Raw genomic sequence first — 16899 nt, 5'->3', positions numbered from 1 at the left:
TCCACTTTGTCTATTAACTCTGCTCCCTCTGTTTTCACAGAGCTGCCCTCTCGCTCCCCTGTTGCAGGCAAAATGCAATCAGTGGCCAAAGCAGTCAGCTCCAGCCAGCTCTCTGCTCCGTGAGCTGTGCCTGGTGGCAATTGGTCAGCTCATACCTTAACTGGGCGGCTGTACTGTAACTGGAGCTTAGCTGCTGCATTGGTAAGGACAAATGCTTCATTTCCCTTGACACAAGGTGGATTCAAGATGCAACCCTAAAACACTGAGGGGAAACAGGCCTCCTCCTCACAGGAACACTTGACAGCTTCTCCGAGACACCACAAAATGCCCAGTGTGGCTGGCAAAAGATGCCTGCTCCTCCTCAGAGGGGTTTGCTGGAATAACTGCATGAACTTACGACTTCACTCAGGTTGTGTTTCTCCAGTGAGGTGGCTTGGCATGAACTTCCAGTCAGATAATAGGCAGGAAAAGAATGAATCCCAGTACATCCCTGTCTCCCCTCTTCACATACTTACTGTCCTTGACTGTTATGTTGTCACTGTCCTGCCCCAGCACAGCATGCCCATTCATTTCTCCCTCTTGACTCTGTTCTCCTCCTGCCTTTCCACATACTTCTCATCTCTATCACTCTCCTTTTCACTTTCAAGTAACGCATGTGCGTGTACACACACGTGTGCACACGCACACACAATCTGTGCCGCTTGCAGGCACTTGAGGGAGAGTTGTTAGCAATAGGAACCTACCAAGGACTTCTGATCGTAGCTCACGGGGTCGAGCGAAGCGTTACTCCCTCTCCTCGAGTCCACAAAAGTGTGCACTGAATCCATGTGTGGGGAACACTTTGGTGTAGGCATCGGTGTGGCAGCAGTGCGCATGATTATAGGAGGCGGCATGCTTCCCCTGCCTTCCAGGTGTCCATTTGGGGTGACGGCAAGTGAGTACATCTTCATCTCTGGAGAGAAGGGGAGAGAGGATAAGAGATAAACGCTCAGCTACAGCTATCACTCTTCAAAACAGACATTGCTCCTTGAGTCTTCTAGGAACTCTGCCAAATGGAGATGAAAAGCTGCAGGCAATAAGATCACCCCCACCCTGTTGAAAGGCATAAGGCAAATGTCACAACCTTTTAAGAGGCCTTCAGCCCTGCCTGGACTTGGAACTCGTTGCCCTCCAAAAGAAGCTTCTTTTGTTCACTGTTTCTTGGGATTTAGAGTGGAGTTACAATTTTGGGGGACTGGGAGAGAGTTTCCAGGGAAAGGACACTGAGGACTGGCTAAATTCACCCTAGGAAGTTAATCTCTTCTCCTTGTTATACAGTTTTGCTGAGAGATTTTCCTGCAGTTCTGATGTGCTCCAAGTTCCTTCATGGGGAAGGCACTAAGCAAACATCAGTCATTGTCTTCAGTCATCTGTTCAGTCAAGAGGAAATGGAAGTTGCTTTTACACACCCACCCATCTAGAAGAGTAAACCTCCTGTAACAGAGAAATCTAAAGGTGCATCTCTGTGGCAATTGCAGAGAGCATCTATTTCAGCTGTACGGCAAGCACAGACTGCACAAATCACATTCACACTGAAGGGAAACCAGACAGAACACCTCCAGCCCTACGGAGTGGCGTAATACTCAAAACCAAAAGCCTAATTTCAAACACAGAAATGAAGTTGAACTAGCTCCTGTTTTACGGGGCTTAGTGGGTTCTGGTTTAATGACTGCAGAATCATTCTTACGGAGGGGAAGGATGGGAGCATCTGCGACCAGCAAGAAAGAAGTACAAGTCTGCAGTGAGAAATTCAACCGAGTGCCTTACCCCTGCTATTTTTCTTCCACTGGCTGCTTTTGTAATGCAGTGTGCTTCTATTGTATCATCTGCTTAGCTGCTGGCTTGTGCACAAATACCTGATCTGCACCGCAGAAGTCAATGGGAACACTGCCATTCACTCTGAGGGGTGGAAGATCCAGCTCAAAATTTGCTAATCTGCAATACACCTTCCTCCTGCCAGCGTATCTGTTCACAGACCAACGACATTGTAATAGATTTGTTAATGTCCTTATGCTGTTTAGTCACTAGTTGGCACCTAGGAGGCTTAGGGAGACACACAATTACTCATGGACTTTGACTGATGGCAAGTTCAGCCCTGTTTTCTATTCCTGTATTATCTGAGAAGAGGTGACAATATTTATCTCCCCTAGAACTCTCTTATTATTTGAAGCTGCTCAGCAAATAGTTGGTACAAAGCTGGTGCATAGTTGGTGCTGTGGATTCCTTCCCAATTATTTGCAATAGACATTCATTTGATCACTCAGTGTTTGGAATTTGTTCCTTCATCTGCAGACTGAGCAGCTCCATCACCTTGCTGTGATCCAGCTCTGTCTCAGCTTCTCCAACAAATTATTTCTGCCCCTTCCTCAGCTGAATTCCATCTGCTTACCACAATCAATATCATTTCCTTAGCTGAAACGAGTTCTGGTTTAGAAGCATTTAAAGTAATCCTAACAAGAGCTCAAGCCAAGAATAAAAGTACAGAGGAACTAAACTGGCTCCTGTTTACCATCATGCTACGCCCTCTGTTAAAATACGTGATCCCTTCCTCCCTATCTGGTTGCAAACTCTACAGACTGAAGGCTGTCACCTACCATTCTACATGTGTAGCACACTAGTACAATGTGGCCTTACCTCAAATCAATTGCCAGGCCCTCCTGTAACACAAATGAACAGCAGCATTTCCATCAATCAAACCTCACCTCAATGCATTTGTGTGAGAAATCAAAGAGAACAGATGAGAACATGATTGATTTGAAAAGCTGCTGAGAAGTAGCGTGAGAATATCGCTGTCAGCAAACCATTCTGTGGTGATGATACAGAAGAAATGATGAGACATATTTACATATTCTAGTATAGTTTAAATCAGAGAAACATCTGTTTAAAGGAAATATCAACGCTCATTTAGCTTTCCCACCACTTTTTGCATAGCTGCTCTGTTAACACAGCTATCAGATTAACTGCCAAATAAAATGTATTCTTCCACTTTCCCCCATAAGTTTCTGTGAAAAGAAGTGGAAGCAGAGTTGTAGCTCTCAGATTCCTGGGAAAATGTAAAGACAAAATCCTACCTGTTGCTCGGAGGTCTTTTAGCTTCTCAAAATCGTCATCGAAGTTGGCAGATGTCTTGTCCTCATCTGTGTCTGACCTATTGGCATCACCCTGCAGAGAGAAGGATAATTAACAGACTCAATTCATTTAAGCTTTAGCACAAAGGCCTTTTGGATTACTCAGCAGCTCAGAGATACCTCAGCTCCCCATGGTTAGTTTAAGTGTGGCCCCAAGAACCAGGAGGGCAGAATGCCGAATTCCCTCTCATTTTGCCCCGGGAAATGACCCCAGCTAAGTCCCTCTTCCTTGTTTTGATTCATTTTCGTACTTGGAAGGAAGGATGATGTGATTGTGATGACTGTTCCAGTAATGTCGTTGTGTTTCCTACACTGTGCCCAGCCTCACTGAACAGTGCGTCCCAGGGGAGAACGCGAAAGTGCAGCTATAATCACAGGAGTGACTAAAAAGTTGGCATTGTGGGCTTCCAGATTTGCACTCTTCATGATCCCAGCTGAAAGCACTTAGGTTTTCATGTCAAAGGATGTTGAAGGGTTTTTCTTCTTTATTGGACAGCACTGTAAATTTGACTTAGATCTGAAAACTCAGCCCTGATTTGCTTTCTTCATGCTGGCTGGTGATCGCGATTGTATTGGGAAATCTCTTGGCAACTTTGAAGCTGAGGCAGAAGGGAATGAGGGCAGCTTGCCTGGCAGCACGGCGTCATCTCAGGACAGAGAACAGCCAACCACTCTCAGACTGGCTTTTCTCCTGGAAGTCCAGTTATTTTTCCCTTTCATACGTATCTGCCTCTGCTACCAAAAATGATCAGCCTAAATAATGTACAAGCCTGGGACAGAAGAGCTATTGTCAGGTTCTTCTCTGCTGGAAGAGGTCTGCAGAGACGAGAGATTCTAACAGGCTGTCAGCATGACTCTGGCTTGATCCATCAAGACTGCAGAAAAGCTGGGCAAATTGACAGCAAATGATTGGATCAAAGCAACTGATCCCAGAAAGAAGAAGCACAATTCCTTAACTGATGCCTGAACAAATCACCATGGTTTCTAGAGACATGGTGCTGAAGTGGCAGTGAACTTAATTTCAGCTGTGATGAATTGCTAACTGGTGCAGCCAAATAGACAGGATGACTGAAAGGCTTAAGCTCCCTTATTAATCTTCTGTTTTGGAGCAGAAGCACTAGAGCAGAGTAGATGAGAGACTTGCATAATTTTGGAAGGTTTGTCTGCTTTTCCAGAGCAGCTCTGGGGTAGATTTCAAAATGACATGGGAACAAAGCAAGCATAAATAAGCAATCATAGTCCTATCTGGAGCCTGGCTGCTTGTGTCCTAAGTACAAATGTACTAAAAATGCTTTTGTGGCCATTTAAGCCTATTCTTTTCCAGGGATACTCCTGCCAAACTTGCTCCACAGGCAGATCAGAACCTGAGATCAAGCTGAGACTGCATACTCTGATTCACAGGACAATTTTTAGTGTCCTTGCTGAAATGCTGCTGATGGTTCAGAGCCTGGAGCAGCTCTAATGTGCACCCTTTTAGCTGCACAAGTCTCCCAGAGTGATTCTCGATCCAAGTAAAAGAAACACCTGAGCAAAGGGAGGAGAAGTGCACCTCAGTGTCTTCCATAACTTCTAAGAGCATCCCCCTGTAAGAGGGCAAAGTCAAAGAGGTCAAATCAATAATTTCTGCCCATATTCTCAACATATCAACAGAACTCAGGGATGACAAAAGAAAACCCAGCTCCACTGATACTTCTTCCTAGGAGTTGTCCAAGGAGACTGTAAACATCTTTGGTTTACAACCAGAGCTAAGTTATGCATTTTTAAGTGCAAGACTTGAATGGAGCCCTTGTAGCTGAAATACAGCTCTGAGAAGGGTTTTCTGTAGCACAGCTAATACCTCACTATGAGACAACTGACAAGCCCATAGGCTTAATGTCAGGATTTATAATAAATGGAAGTGGAGAGCAAAATGCGCCCTGCAAAGGTCATGCCTGTGGTTGCTGGCCTTTTCTGAGGCAGTGTTGAGTCAATAATACAAGCTTTGAAAAATACTCCTCACACACATTTAAATCATGGTCCGTAACAGCTCCGAAAGGAGCCATTAGGCCTGAGGAAGGAAACAACAGCCATTTGGCTAGGGCTGCAATCATGCGCTCAGAATATTGCATGGGGCTGCCCATTTCTGGCTCACATTGGCAGGCGGTTCAGCCTCCAAGAGGGCAGGTGAGGAATGGGATCTGTGTCGTACAAAGGTACCTGCAGACTGCCAGGCTGCCAAGCAGAGAAAACTTTCTTCTGCCTTAAAGTAATCAGGAACAAAGGATGCAAAAACTGCTGTACAAGGGCTCTCTGTGCCTAAATGCAAGGTTGCTTGAGCAGGAGCAGTTTCCAGTCAGTCGAGTCACACGTGCTGGTTATTGTCCGTTTGGGTTTCCCTGGCATGTCTTCTTTTTCCACCCAGATGTACTGCTTGGTGGAATCTGAGGATATCTGACACATCTGGCTACTGAATACTCTGAGCTACCATATGGCCAGCTGTACTGGTTGCTTCTGGATTCAGTTCAGGAAAATCTATTACTTTAGCACAGATTTTAGAATTTGGAAATAAACAGTGTTAGCATGAGCTCCAGTCATTAAGACATAGAGTATGGGCTGCTTTTGGAAAAGGACCTTCTTGCTCTTCTTGCTCAGCTGTGCTGGACCTTCAGGGCATGAGCCCCACTGTACAAGACATCAAGATGCCCACTAAGGCAGTTCAGAGCCGTTCATTTTGAAAGCGATGAGCTGGACTGCTTGCGTCCTCTCTGTGTGCGCAGGTGGCACTTGCCGTGCTTAGCATCCATGAAACAGCCCTGAGTGACGTAGATCAGGGTTGTTTTTTTCCAAACTGGGGCTTGGCTCCTGTTGTTTCAATTAATTTTCCTCTGCTAGTGCTGCAAAGAAGCTAGGAGGGATGTTTTAATAATTAATCTATGCAGAGATCCTTGAAAGACATAAATCTGGCTGTGCTGGCGTGAGAGAAGGGAGTTTTTGGTCCATGAACATTTCAGTTATATTCCATGGTCAGCAAAGGTTCGTCTAAGTGTGATCTAAACACAGCAAATAAAAGCATGATACCACTTCTGGGAAAAAAATGAGAAGTGAAAAAAAAAAACCTATATAAAAATAATTTCTTTCTTCCTCTTTCCCTTGGAAGCTAAGGTGGTGAAAACTGAAGCCATTTTCTCATTTTCTTTCTGAATCTGTGTCTTTTCAGCCAATACAGCACTAAGCAAACTCTCCCTTCTTGATGGCTGCAGAAATAAGTAATAATTAAAAAAATCCCAAAGTGTGATGTAAGCCCTTTTGATGCTACTACTCTTGCTTTAAGAGAGACTTGATGATTTTTGGTAAGTCTCAAAATAATTTCTATTTGCACTAGGACTTTAAAAAAAGGTAATTTTTTTTTTTCCTGGGTAATATATACGTGCACATACATTGTTATATTTACAACCAAACAGATCATCCTCATCTAAAATCTCTCCAAAATGGACTTGCTGTGATCTGAAAGGAAGATGGAGAGAGCAGGATAGGGCAGGGGATGGTGGGTTTCACCATCTCAGGATGCTGAAAGCAGATCTGGAGTGGACTTGCCGAGGGGAAGGAAAACTTCAGAGGTTGCAGGGGCCCCTGACTCACACCAGCACTATACTAACACCTCTTACACCAGTGTGGCCTGCTGCTCTGGCTCATGTGGCACAGGACTGCCTGCACAGCTGCTAAGCTTCCCGCCTAGTTCAGATCAGGACATTGCATATCACTTTTGACTGAGAAATAAAATAATTTCTCTAATCTTTTCCAGATGAGATGAGATGAGATGCCTGCAGTTTATCATAAAGTGCCTGCTTGCTGACCTGATACAGACATTATTTTCAGGTGCAAGTAAAAATCTCTTTAGCATTTACACGTCCTACATCATCCTAAGTATCTCAAAATTTAATGTCTGTAACCTTGCAGCACAGCTGTGCTACTAGCCTCAAACAACACATAAGGGACAGAGGCACAAGGAAAGGCTCGGATCGAGAGCCAGTTCACATCCTACCTGCTCCCCACAACTAGCGTTGTTTAGATGCACTGAAAGCCTGAGGCCCACCATAAAAAAAAAACCAAAACCACAAAACACAGGATATGTGGGAGATTAGGCGACTTAAACACATCCTAAATGATTTCCTCTAGGTCACACAACAGACCCTGCAGCAGATCAACCGAAGTGTTGGTCTCTCAAGTCCCATGCCAAGTCCAGTGGGCCTTATTTGCAAAGATAGATTCACAAGAGTTTCACACGCCCAACCCAGCTCATCAACACCCCTTAAGTTTAAATTTAGGGCTGCTTGCATGGCTAGATGTTTGCACTGACATGGACTCATCCCTATACTCTTGCCGACACATGCTTCTCAGTTTTCTCCCTCCCTCTGCTCAGATCTCTTACCTCTGCCTGGAAGCCTTCTACCAGAATGGCAACAAGAAGGTTGAAGAGCACATAATTGCCGAAGGTCATCAGGGCCACAAAGTAGAGTGCTGCCCATGAGGATGTAGATGCCATGCCATTGTACAGGACCACGTTCCAGTCCTCTTGAGTGAGGATCTGCAGAGAGGTGAAGGGGTAGACTCTCTAATTACTCCACTCCTCTCATGCACAGCAGCTGCATTCAAACACCAACTCATCCATTTCTTCCTCTCCTTTTGACCTTTTCTCAGCATAATCGTTAGCAGGTCTCAGGAGATGAGATAGCAAAACATTCCTTTATTTAGATCTTTGCATGTGAGAGCTCTCTCCTGGACAAACCTCCCCTCTCAGCAGGATTTAGCACACCGCTGGCCACAGCGATGAGATCCTAGATATGGTAACGTAAAGGATGCATGGGTAGAGTCCTGTTATTTGTATTGCCTCCTTTGATAACCATCAGAAGATAACAGACTTAATGCCAGAGCTGTTGTCTCCTTTCAGGCTGCTCTTTATAAGGCACCTGGAGCTAAAGGAAAGGGTAGGGGACATGATATTTGATGAGATAAATGACATGGGGTGACTCAAGAAACTCAGGGAAGTAAAATGGTTTCCATTAGGTAACAGCACTGACAAGCTGGCCAAAAAAATACACATCTTCACAAAGCCTTGCTCCAAGGGACCTTCCTCAGGGATTCCCACTTTCCTAGCTTTCCTGGAGCTCAAAAATCCAGAGGCCTATGAAAAATGAATGACAGAGTCATACATTAATTCATGCTTACAATGAAAATGGCCTCTAACCCTCCTAAAAACAAAGTCGCTTTGGGGATAAGAATGCAGTGAGCTGCACTGAGTTACGCCACTCATTAAACTTCATGGGATGCAGGGCTGAGCTCTTGTGCTCTGTGCCAACTCTTATTTCCCAAGGGATTGTTAGAATAAATGCAGAAATCTGTATTTATGGTGGTAAATGAAAAATATTAACCGGTGAGGCTAACACTGATTTCTGCTTGCTCCTTTGGAAGGAGGAAAACTTTGCAAGAAGTTATATTCTTCACAGTGAAGACTCTAGACTGGTTTGTACCCCAAATGATGCTGTGGTGAACACCTACTCTGCATTTAGAAACTTAGCTTAATATTGTTTACACTCTAAGGACTGAGCTTTTAAATAGAAAAGACTAATCTTTATATTTAGAATGCCCTGGAAATAGCAGCTTATTGCTCCATTGTGGAATAAGTCAGTAATTTCAAGCACGACACAGACCTTCTCTGCAGAGGAAACACAACTTTGGGTACAAAGACTTTCCCAGCATAGAGAGTCAGCAACTCCAGCTCTGATTTGCAACAGTATTTGTCACTCCCAGTTAAATGAAATTATTTGCAAAGTGCATTTTTTTTGGGCAGTGAAGGCAAGTGAGGAGACAGAGATCTACAGAACAGGAGCAGAATCGACAGCAGACTGTGGGTCTTGATCTTACCGACTATGTGAAAGGAAAATAAGGGTGAATTTCCAGGCTTTCTTAGACTTTACTTTTACTGACAACAGATATGCACTGTAGACTGCTTCTCTATCAGTCAGGGCTTATAGCAACCAGCTAACTCAGAACTCACACACACAATCACTTTGCCCTAATAACTCTACAGTACTGTTTCAGTTCAAATTTGACACCTACTGGAGTAGGTGGTTTTGGTTGTGGGGTTTTTTTTTAAAGTGAAATAACTTGTCCAGGCAGTCTACATTAAAACTTCTCAAAGGATCCAGAGCTTACCTGAAATACAGTCACAATGGCCCACAGTAAGGAATCAAAATTCTTTCTATCTGGAACCGTGTCGCCTGTATCAGTTTTCAGGCTGAACTTGCATCCAAAAAGATGCATGCCGAGAATGCTAGAGTGGGGAAAAAAGGGAGAGGGAAGAAACACATTATTGTGTGAACTATGGTTCCAGGAAAGATTGTAGTGATTTTTGGGACACTCTTTCCTCCCAGTGCTTTGTGTGCCAGGGGTATATCCCAGGATTAATGGCTCTGCTCCACCACTGACATGATCATTGATCAGACCCTGCCATTTTGTTCTTCTGCATCATGTTTTATTACAATTATCTACACTGAAGTCAAATCAAGGATCTCCTTTGTCTAGAAAATAACAAACCATATCACCAGCTCGCTAATCCATCTGGTTTCCAAGAATAGGATCCTGAGGGCAAACAGACAGAAGTCTTGGAGCCTGTACAACCTCCATCCCAAATATAATACTCAGAGTCCAGTTCCTAACAGCTTCCTGAGACACAGCTAAACAAGCCTCCCAGGAACTCCAGAGCAATTGCTATCTGTTTGTGTACTTCATTCATCTACAGAATTACAGTACTGCATGAAAAATGAAGACTGAAAAGAGGTAAATAGTCCGTTGAGTGCCTGCTTGTCAGTCTATTGTGAGCACTTCTATCAAGTAGGCAGCCCAGCAAATGCAGCGTATCGTTATTCTAATCTACATATTACTGAAGCAAGCTGAACAACTAATCAAAGGAGAGCTGCAGCCTCTGGTACCTGAAGATAAAGATGAAGAGCATAAGCAACATGCAGAAGGTGGCTACATTGTCCATTGTCTTCATCAGGACCACCAGTTGGCGACGGAGGGCGGGCATGAAACGCACCAGTTTTAGTACCCGGAGCAGCCGAAAAGTTCGCAGCACAGAGAGGCCTCCATCTGACTGGCCGATGATTTCCCAGACGCTGCAGGAACACCAGAAGGAGAAGAAATGTAAACATCAGTACTGTACTGTGAAAGCCAGGAGCAAGCTGGTTTCTTACAGGGTATCACACCATCTAAGCCCTAAAGGGGTAGTTTATTTGCCTGCTGTTTTCTTCCTTCTGAAAAACACCTTCACTTCCCAGTTGTGCAGACACACAGGCTCATGCAGAACCTATATCCTTTACAGCTAGTTTCTTGATTCTTTAATCCCTGTACTTTCCGTGGCTCTTCACAACACAGCATGTCTCCTGCTAGTCTGCGTCAGTACAATCAGCCACAAGCCTAGCCAGAAAATGTGGATCACAGTTTTGTACCAAGCTGTTATCCAGAGGGATTTACACTTGTTGGGGTGGGTTGGTTTGATCAGGCCACAGACTGGCCTTTGTTCTGGGCCTCTATTGCTCCTCACTTCTCCAAATCAAAAGGATGGGCCAACTGAAGCCAAAAGCACTATCCTGGTTTACACCTTCTGTGTCTGCCTTGACTTCTCTGCCCCAAATTACTGACCGAGGGGTGAACAGTACTGCTAGAAAGAATCTCAGCACAGAGAGGTGCTGCCCAAGCTTCTCACATGTGGTGTGACCGTAGCAGTTTAGGTTAGGATAGCGTTGCCCTGGGAGAGGACAGCAGAATGATTGCCTCTCTTACCGTCCTGCTCGCCCTATTCCAGCCCGAGTTATGTGTTAATTCAGAAGAGGCAGGGCACGCTGCTGGGATACGGACACTCACAGTACTCCTTTCCCAGGACCAGCCGTTCTGCACTTCAATGGAAAATTGAACACAGTGCCAGATGTGTGGCGTAAATAGACTTTGTTCTCTATCTGCCAGGTCCATTTACTTTGGACGGTCCTTCTAATGACAGGAATCTAAAAGGCCAGCGTAATTATAGCCCATCATAGACAGCGAGTCCTGCCACATGCCACGTCATTCCTGTTCCCCATCCCTCTCCCCAATGGGTCTGAGCCCTCAGCAGAAAAGTCTGAGTGGAGAAAGAACTGGCACTGACCTGATGACAACTATGATCCCATCAAAGATGTTGTAGGGGTTCTTGATATAGCCGAAGAGGCCAAAGGCAAGGAGTTTCAGGAGCATCTCCAGGGCAAACATGCTCGTGAAGACGATGTTACTGATCTCCAAGGCATTGGTCAACTCGTCCGGCTGTGGGGCAAAAAAGCAACACAGTCAAACAGAGGCACAAAGGAAATGACTAAAGGCTGGTACGTTCCTCCCGCTCTGGGATTTGTGGTAATGATGCAGAAATGCTACACCTTCCAGTGTTCCTTCTGGAGAGCCGTAGAGGGGATCATCTGAGGGGAACAGCAGACAAGCCTCATGGACAGTCCCTGTGAGTCTTACTGGAAACACAGAATCCCAGCCCATTTCTGGAGCAGTTGCAGAACAACTGTGCCCAGTATGTGGGACCAGCAAACTAAAGCTATGCAAAGGAGAGGGCTTGCTCACTGTTGCAAGATACAACTATCCACGTGAACGGCTAGCACAGCAACCCCAGCAGAGCTTTATGGATTCTGAGATACCCAAAGCAGGAGCACTGTCAATACAGCACAGCTCTACTCACATACAAACAAAGCACTTCTCTTGCAGACATCTCTTAAAAGAATTAGGAAAACAAATACCAGTGAAAGTCAGTAGGATCAACATTTTTACCTGCCTTGAGATATTTATCTCCCTTTGGAAATGATCCCCTAAAAAAACCCAAGATGAGTTTTCCTCCTGAAGTCCTGGCCGGTAACGTACAGCAGATTTTGTTAAAATGACAGTGGTATGGCCCTGAGCATCAGGATTTCCTCCAGGATCAGTGTGGGTTTCTCTGCGCGTAGGAGACTGCATACAGATTAAATCCAAGAACTGACTTTTCCATTCCCCTCCTCTCTCACCAGCACCAAATCACCCTGGGCTACAACCTTGCCTTTCAGACAGAACCTTAGATGTTCCTTTCCCGGGAAGCTCCGCAATATCTGCCCAGCACCCAGGCTCCAAAACAGGGCACAGCAGGGACAGACGTAAAAGGCGGGATGGGGTTCGCTCACTTACTGGAGCTACTCCCTCAAACAGCACCAGGCTCTGCAATGCGCATTTCTAATACTCAAGGCCTGCTCCTTTACGAAAGAAAACGTGTCTTTTTCATTTCCTCAGTGTAATAATATTGTCTAGAAAAAGGTGTTATTTTCATATCTGACTCATCTCCTGACTGATAATAGCTTCCTTTATACCCCATCCATCATTAGATGCTACGTTAGCAGTTGGTACTTTCTCGGGGATGTTGCGTTATTTGAGGCCGTGAAGAGAGAAGACCACTGTAAAACTGTGGCACAGCCACATTTGCCTCCGCACTCTGCAAACTGAACCCCTGGCGACTGAAGGAGAGGGTGAAAGAGTTAACCGGAGCGCAGGAGGAGCCCGCACATCCCCTACTACAGGCAGTGACAGTCTGTGGGCTGCTAATGAACAATCATTCATAGGCTAAATTACTTTATGCAAGAGACTGTCTTTCACTCAGCCATTTACACAGGAGAAAGAGCACTAAGAGCCTCAGTCCTCACGATTATAATCCATATACACTAATTACTAAGGGACACCAGGAGAACGACTGCGCAGTTTTCAGTTTTTTAATCTCCAGCAAGGGGTGGCCTAGATGGCCGCACAGTGCATCTGAACAGCACAATCACTGGGCTGCCCTCCTCACACCTTCCTTGCTGCAGGGATGGCGATTCCCTCCCTAACATCAACCGACGCTTGGCCGTGCTATTCCCTTCCCTGGCAACGCCAGAACAACCTGGGCAGAGGTTTTCCCTTTGCCATGAAAACGCAGCTGAAGAAAAGGGCTGCTCTGGGATGGCATCTAACCAGCCTCCCCACAGGGACTGAGTAAGCCACAGCAGTGACAGGACACCACGCTCGCAGCGTCCTCGAGCTATTGTCAGGAGCAGCGTGCGGCTGGCACGTTTGGTTTCTCTGCAGCCAGGGTTATGCAAGGGCATTCTTAACAAGAAGCAAAATAACTCGCTGAATTCTTGCATCCCTCCAGGCAGCAGACTGAGGGCTCCTTGGGACAGGGCGTTCACTGCAGGCTGAGGATGGCTCGTTAAGGTGTTGAGGCTGGGAAATTAATGACAGAATCAACAGCTTGGGCAGCTTTGAAAGGACAGAGTTGTTCTGCAGCACTTTTGGCTGGGAAACAAAGAACCCGCCCATTGAGAGTTCTAGAAGGTACTAGAGCACCTCGTACCCTGCAATACAGCAGCAGTCTCATCCGCTGAAGTAAAAATTAATTCAGAGTTCTCCAAGGTCACCTTGCTGCTGCCAGATGTGCTGCCAAGGGTCGCAATTTTATAATGAAAACTGAGATAGCTAGACATCATTTCAAAATCCCTAACCCTGGCGTCATGCAAATACGAGAAGACAATCTCAGGAGTCATTACCAAAAAAGTCAGTGTCCAGCCTGAAAAGCCTAAGCTGAAGACACTTAAAAACACCCTCAGGCAAAGAAAAATAATTTGTATTCTCTAAAATCCCATGTTTCCTAAGCCAATGCCAAGATTCTTCTGTGGCCTGCTGAACACACGGCATTGCGATCCGTTAACGTGCTGATATAGTTGCTTGAATTGCTTTGCCAGTTTCCTTCCACAACTGGGTGTCATTGCTTACTCTCCAGCGCTGTAACTTTTCCTTCACGTGCGAGTTCAGGGAGCACAGGAGAAAAGCTGCAGCGGTCTCTCAGGGGAGGGGAGAGACAGCAGGAGGAAGAGGGAAAGGAGAGGACAAGGAGGTAGCCTAGATGAGATCATCCAGAGCTGTGACGAGGAGCTGATCCAGCAGATCAAGATGACGGGGTGACGCCTGGGCAAGGCTGACGGACAGGAAGCTGACACTGCAAAGCCAACTGTGCTTCAGACGAGAGATCTTCATCATCCTTTAGTGATCATATTTGGTGTGAGGCAGAACTAATCCGATGACAAGGGCTGCTGTAACGCGAAACGTTTGGAGCTCAGTCCCGCAGTGACAGGGAGGCAGGACCCACTGGGCAAAGACAAGGATGGATAGCCCTGCATGCTGGCTAGCTGCTGATGTGAGCTTTTGTATTATTAGACTGGAAGCTGAACAGCAGATGAGCCAAGCATCCAGCGATACAGCCTTCAAATGTAATTACCTTCTTTCAACACCAACCAGAGCCCAGAAAACAGCCTGCCATAGATATTTTTATGGCTTATGAAATGGTTGGTTGCTTAGAATACAATTCATTTCCCACTTCTCTCACTCCCTGATGAGGAAAGATCTAGGAGGAGGCTCCACGAAGAGACACCTGAAAGCCGAGATGGATTTGGCCATTCCCCTGGAGTCAGCCACTAGGAGACACTGTTGTTTTGTTCAGATTTAAGCCAAGCCCAGAGCAGGAATTTTTCCAGGAGCTTTTTTTTTTTTTAACTCTGGGAAAAAACAAAACGTCGATTTGCTGAAAAACAAAACTTTTAATGGCAAGGATTATTTTTGTCAAACTTGCTGGCTGGAAGAAAATGAAGTTGCAACAAAGCTTAAAATTGCTGCAATGTCTTGTTTTGACCTTCTCAGAAAATGAAATGTCAGGCTTTTTGCTTGTGATGTGGTCGTGTCACGAAATGCAACTTCCTTTCTAGCAAGAAATGGTTAACAAAGGTTGGCATTATAGCGATGCATTTCCAAGAGAGCAGTTCTAAACTGGTATTTTTTGCTTTTTGCCAAACACTTCGTAAACTTTAACAACTCTGGCAGGAGAAACTACTTGCCCACCATAGGGCTCCAAACTGCATCAGTGAGAACTTCCTTTGTCAAATGACAGTGAGAGAACATGACCCCTCATCAGCTTTGGATATGTCCACATCTTTTGCCGCTGGGATGACTGACCTTTATATTGGTCCAGGTTTTCAAAGGCAGGACAGGCCAAATGGCAACCAGGTGGCATTGCAGGAGGCTGCAAAACGCTCAGGAATCCCCACAACGGATGCAATGCAGATGGTGGGCACTGCTGCCACGCTGGTACAAGGGTCGACAGTGCCAGATGTAGAGGCTGGAATGGGAACTGCCAGGATGGAGACAGTCAGCAAAAATGAGCACAGAGAGCGCTTCAACCTGTAAGTCCCACTGGCAGGTCCAGGCAACGTTCAGAAAAAAGGTTCAGATCTGAGTACAAATTTTACAGATTTCCAATTCAAATGAATCCTCATATTTTGGCTGTAGGAGTACGTTTCCCACTATCCAGGAGAAGGGCAGAAACTGTATGGGATCAATTTGTAAGACTTCAGCAACCTTGAATACAAGTGTAAAGTAACACTTAGCCTTGACCCCAGGCAAAACACATCCCAGGAAAGCACAAGCACCTCTGCTCGCTTTGAAGACCGTATTTATGCTGTGGAATATTTCAGTGACTCAAAACCATGTTTTTATTAGGGACAAACCTCAAATGTTTCAGCAGTTCATTCCGAGTTCAGATAAACAGACAAAAAATCCTTTTCTAAATAGTTTGGGTCTGAAAGCCTTGGAAGACTAGTTTCTTTCTGAGAATCTGATACTTCTGGTTTTAGCAAGACGCAGCACAACCCCAGAGCCTTCCTGGAATCGGGAGAAAGTCAATAGAAGAGAAACCCATAATGGTAAAATTATTGATGGCTCCTACAAGCAGAGGATGAAGAACAGGAGGAGGACTTTGCAGTCTTAGATTCTCCTTGTGCATTTGAATTACTGCATTTCTTCAAGCAAGTTACTGTCTCTTTGTGCCTCTCTTTTTCCTCTCACCTGTCTTTACCTTGTCTCTTTTGACTCCTGCATCCACACCACCTATTTTACACAGTGTAGGTTCAATCACGGGCAGGATGGCTCCATGCCTTGGCTGGGGCTCTGTTTTGCTCTGGTATGGAGTAGAAATAACGATCCCTGCATCACACTGGAGAAAAGGGCTGTTAGACACCTGGTCCCTCCTGCTGAACGAACAAGGAAGGAAGTTTCCAAAGTAAAAGATGTGCTTTGCTTCAGAAATCCCCCTCGAGCCCAAAGCAGCTGTTCGACTCCTCCTGAACAGGGAGAGCCGAGGCTGGCAGAGACGCGGAGGAGCGGTAAACAAACCCAGAACATTTAGTCTCAGAAACATCCTTTGCACTCGTGTTGGTTTTTTTCTCTAGTCCTGGGCCTAAAGCTGTCAATTGGATGTTGAGCACTCGCTTATGTTGGCTTTTCTGCTTTCTAGTTTGAAGTCTGGTCTGCAGAGACTCTGACAGGAAGGGGAGGTATAACGAACTGTCACTTTGCGCTTTGCTTCCGGACACTCTGTATTTTCCCTCTTTGCCCCATTTTTGTGAGACTCTAATTTTCCAATTACCAGTTCAATTACCAGTTATTCCACTGCAACAGATTTCACCTGTCTGCAGTCTCTGGCATCATCCCCATTTCACAGAATTAAAAGCCAAAGGGAATGCAGGAGAGAGGCAGGGAGCTGGGGAGAAGGCATTCAGGCTAACTACACTGAGGTGGAAGAGGGAGGGAAAATCCAAACCACAACTTTTTAGATCAA

At 45.5% G+C, this 16899-nt stretch overlaps 1 protein-coding gene across 4 annotated transcripts in view; it reads right to left on the bottom strand.

The window, feature by feature from the left end:
* The window catches only part of CACNA1H (calcium voltage-gated channel subunit alpha1 H), a 121178-nt gene that overhangs the window by 39641 nt on the left and 64638 nt on the right, over positions 1-16899 (bottom strand). For all 4 annotated transcript variants that reach the window (XM_086759383.1, XM_086759382.1, XM_086759380.1 and 1 more), the window contains exons 9-14: positions 11347-11498; positions 10136-10321; positions 9360-9477; positions 7576-7731; positions 3111-3201; positions 744-952 (exon numbers count right to left, since the gene is read on the bottom strand). In XM_086759383.1, coding sequence (XP_086615509.1) covers positions 744-952; positions 3111-3201; positions 7576-7731; positions 9360-9477; positions 10136-10321; positions 11347-11498 — 912 coding nt within the window. The remainder of the gene's footprint in view (positions 1-743; positions 953-3110; positions 3202-7575; positions 7732-9359; positions 9478-10135; positions 10322-11346; positions 11499-16899) is intronic.

The sequence above is a fragment of the Chlamydotis macqueenii genome, chromosome 15, assembly GCF_036417535.1.
Source record: "Chlamydotis macqueenii isolate bChlMac1 chromosome 15, bChlMac1.mat, whole genome shotgun sequence".
NCBI lineage: Eukaryota > Metazoa > Chordata > Aves > Otidiformes > Otididae > Chlamydotis > Chlamydotis macqueenii.
The sequence above is the reverse complement of the archived record's forward strand: the minus strand, read 5'-3'. Positions and strand labels throughout refer to the sequence as shown.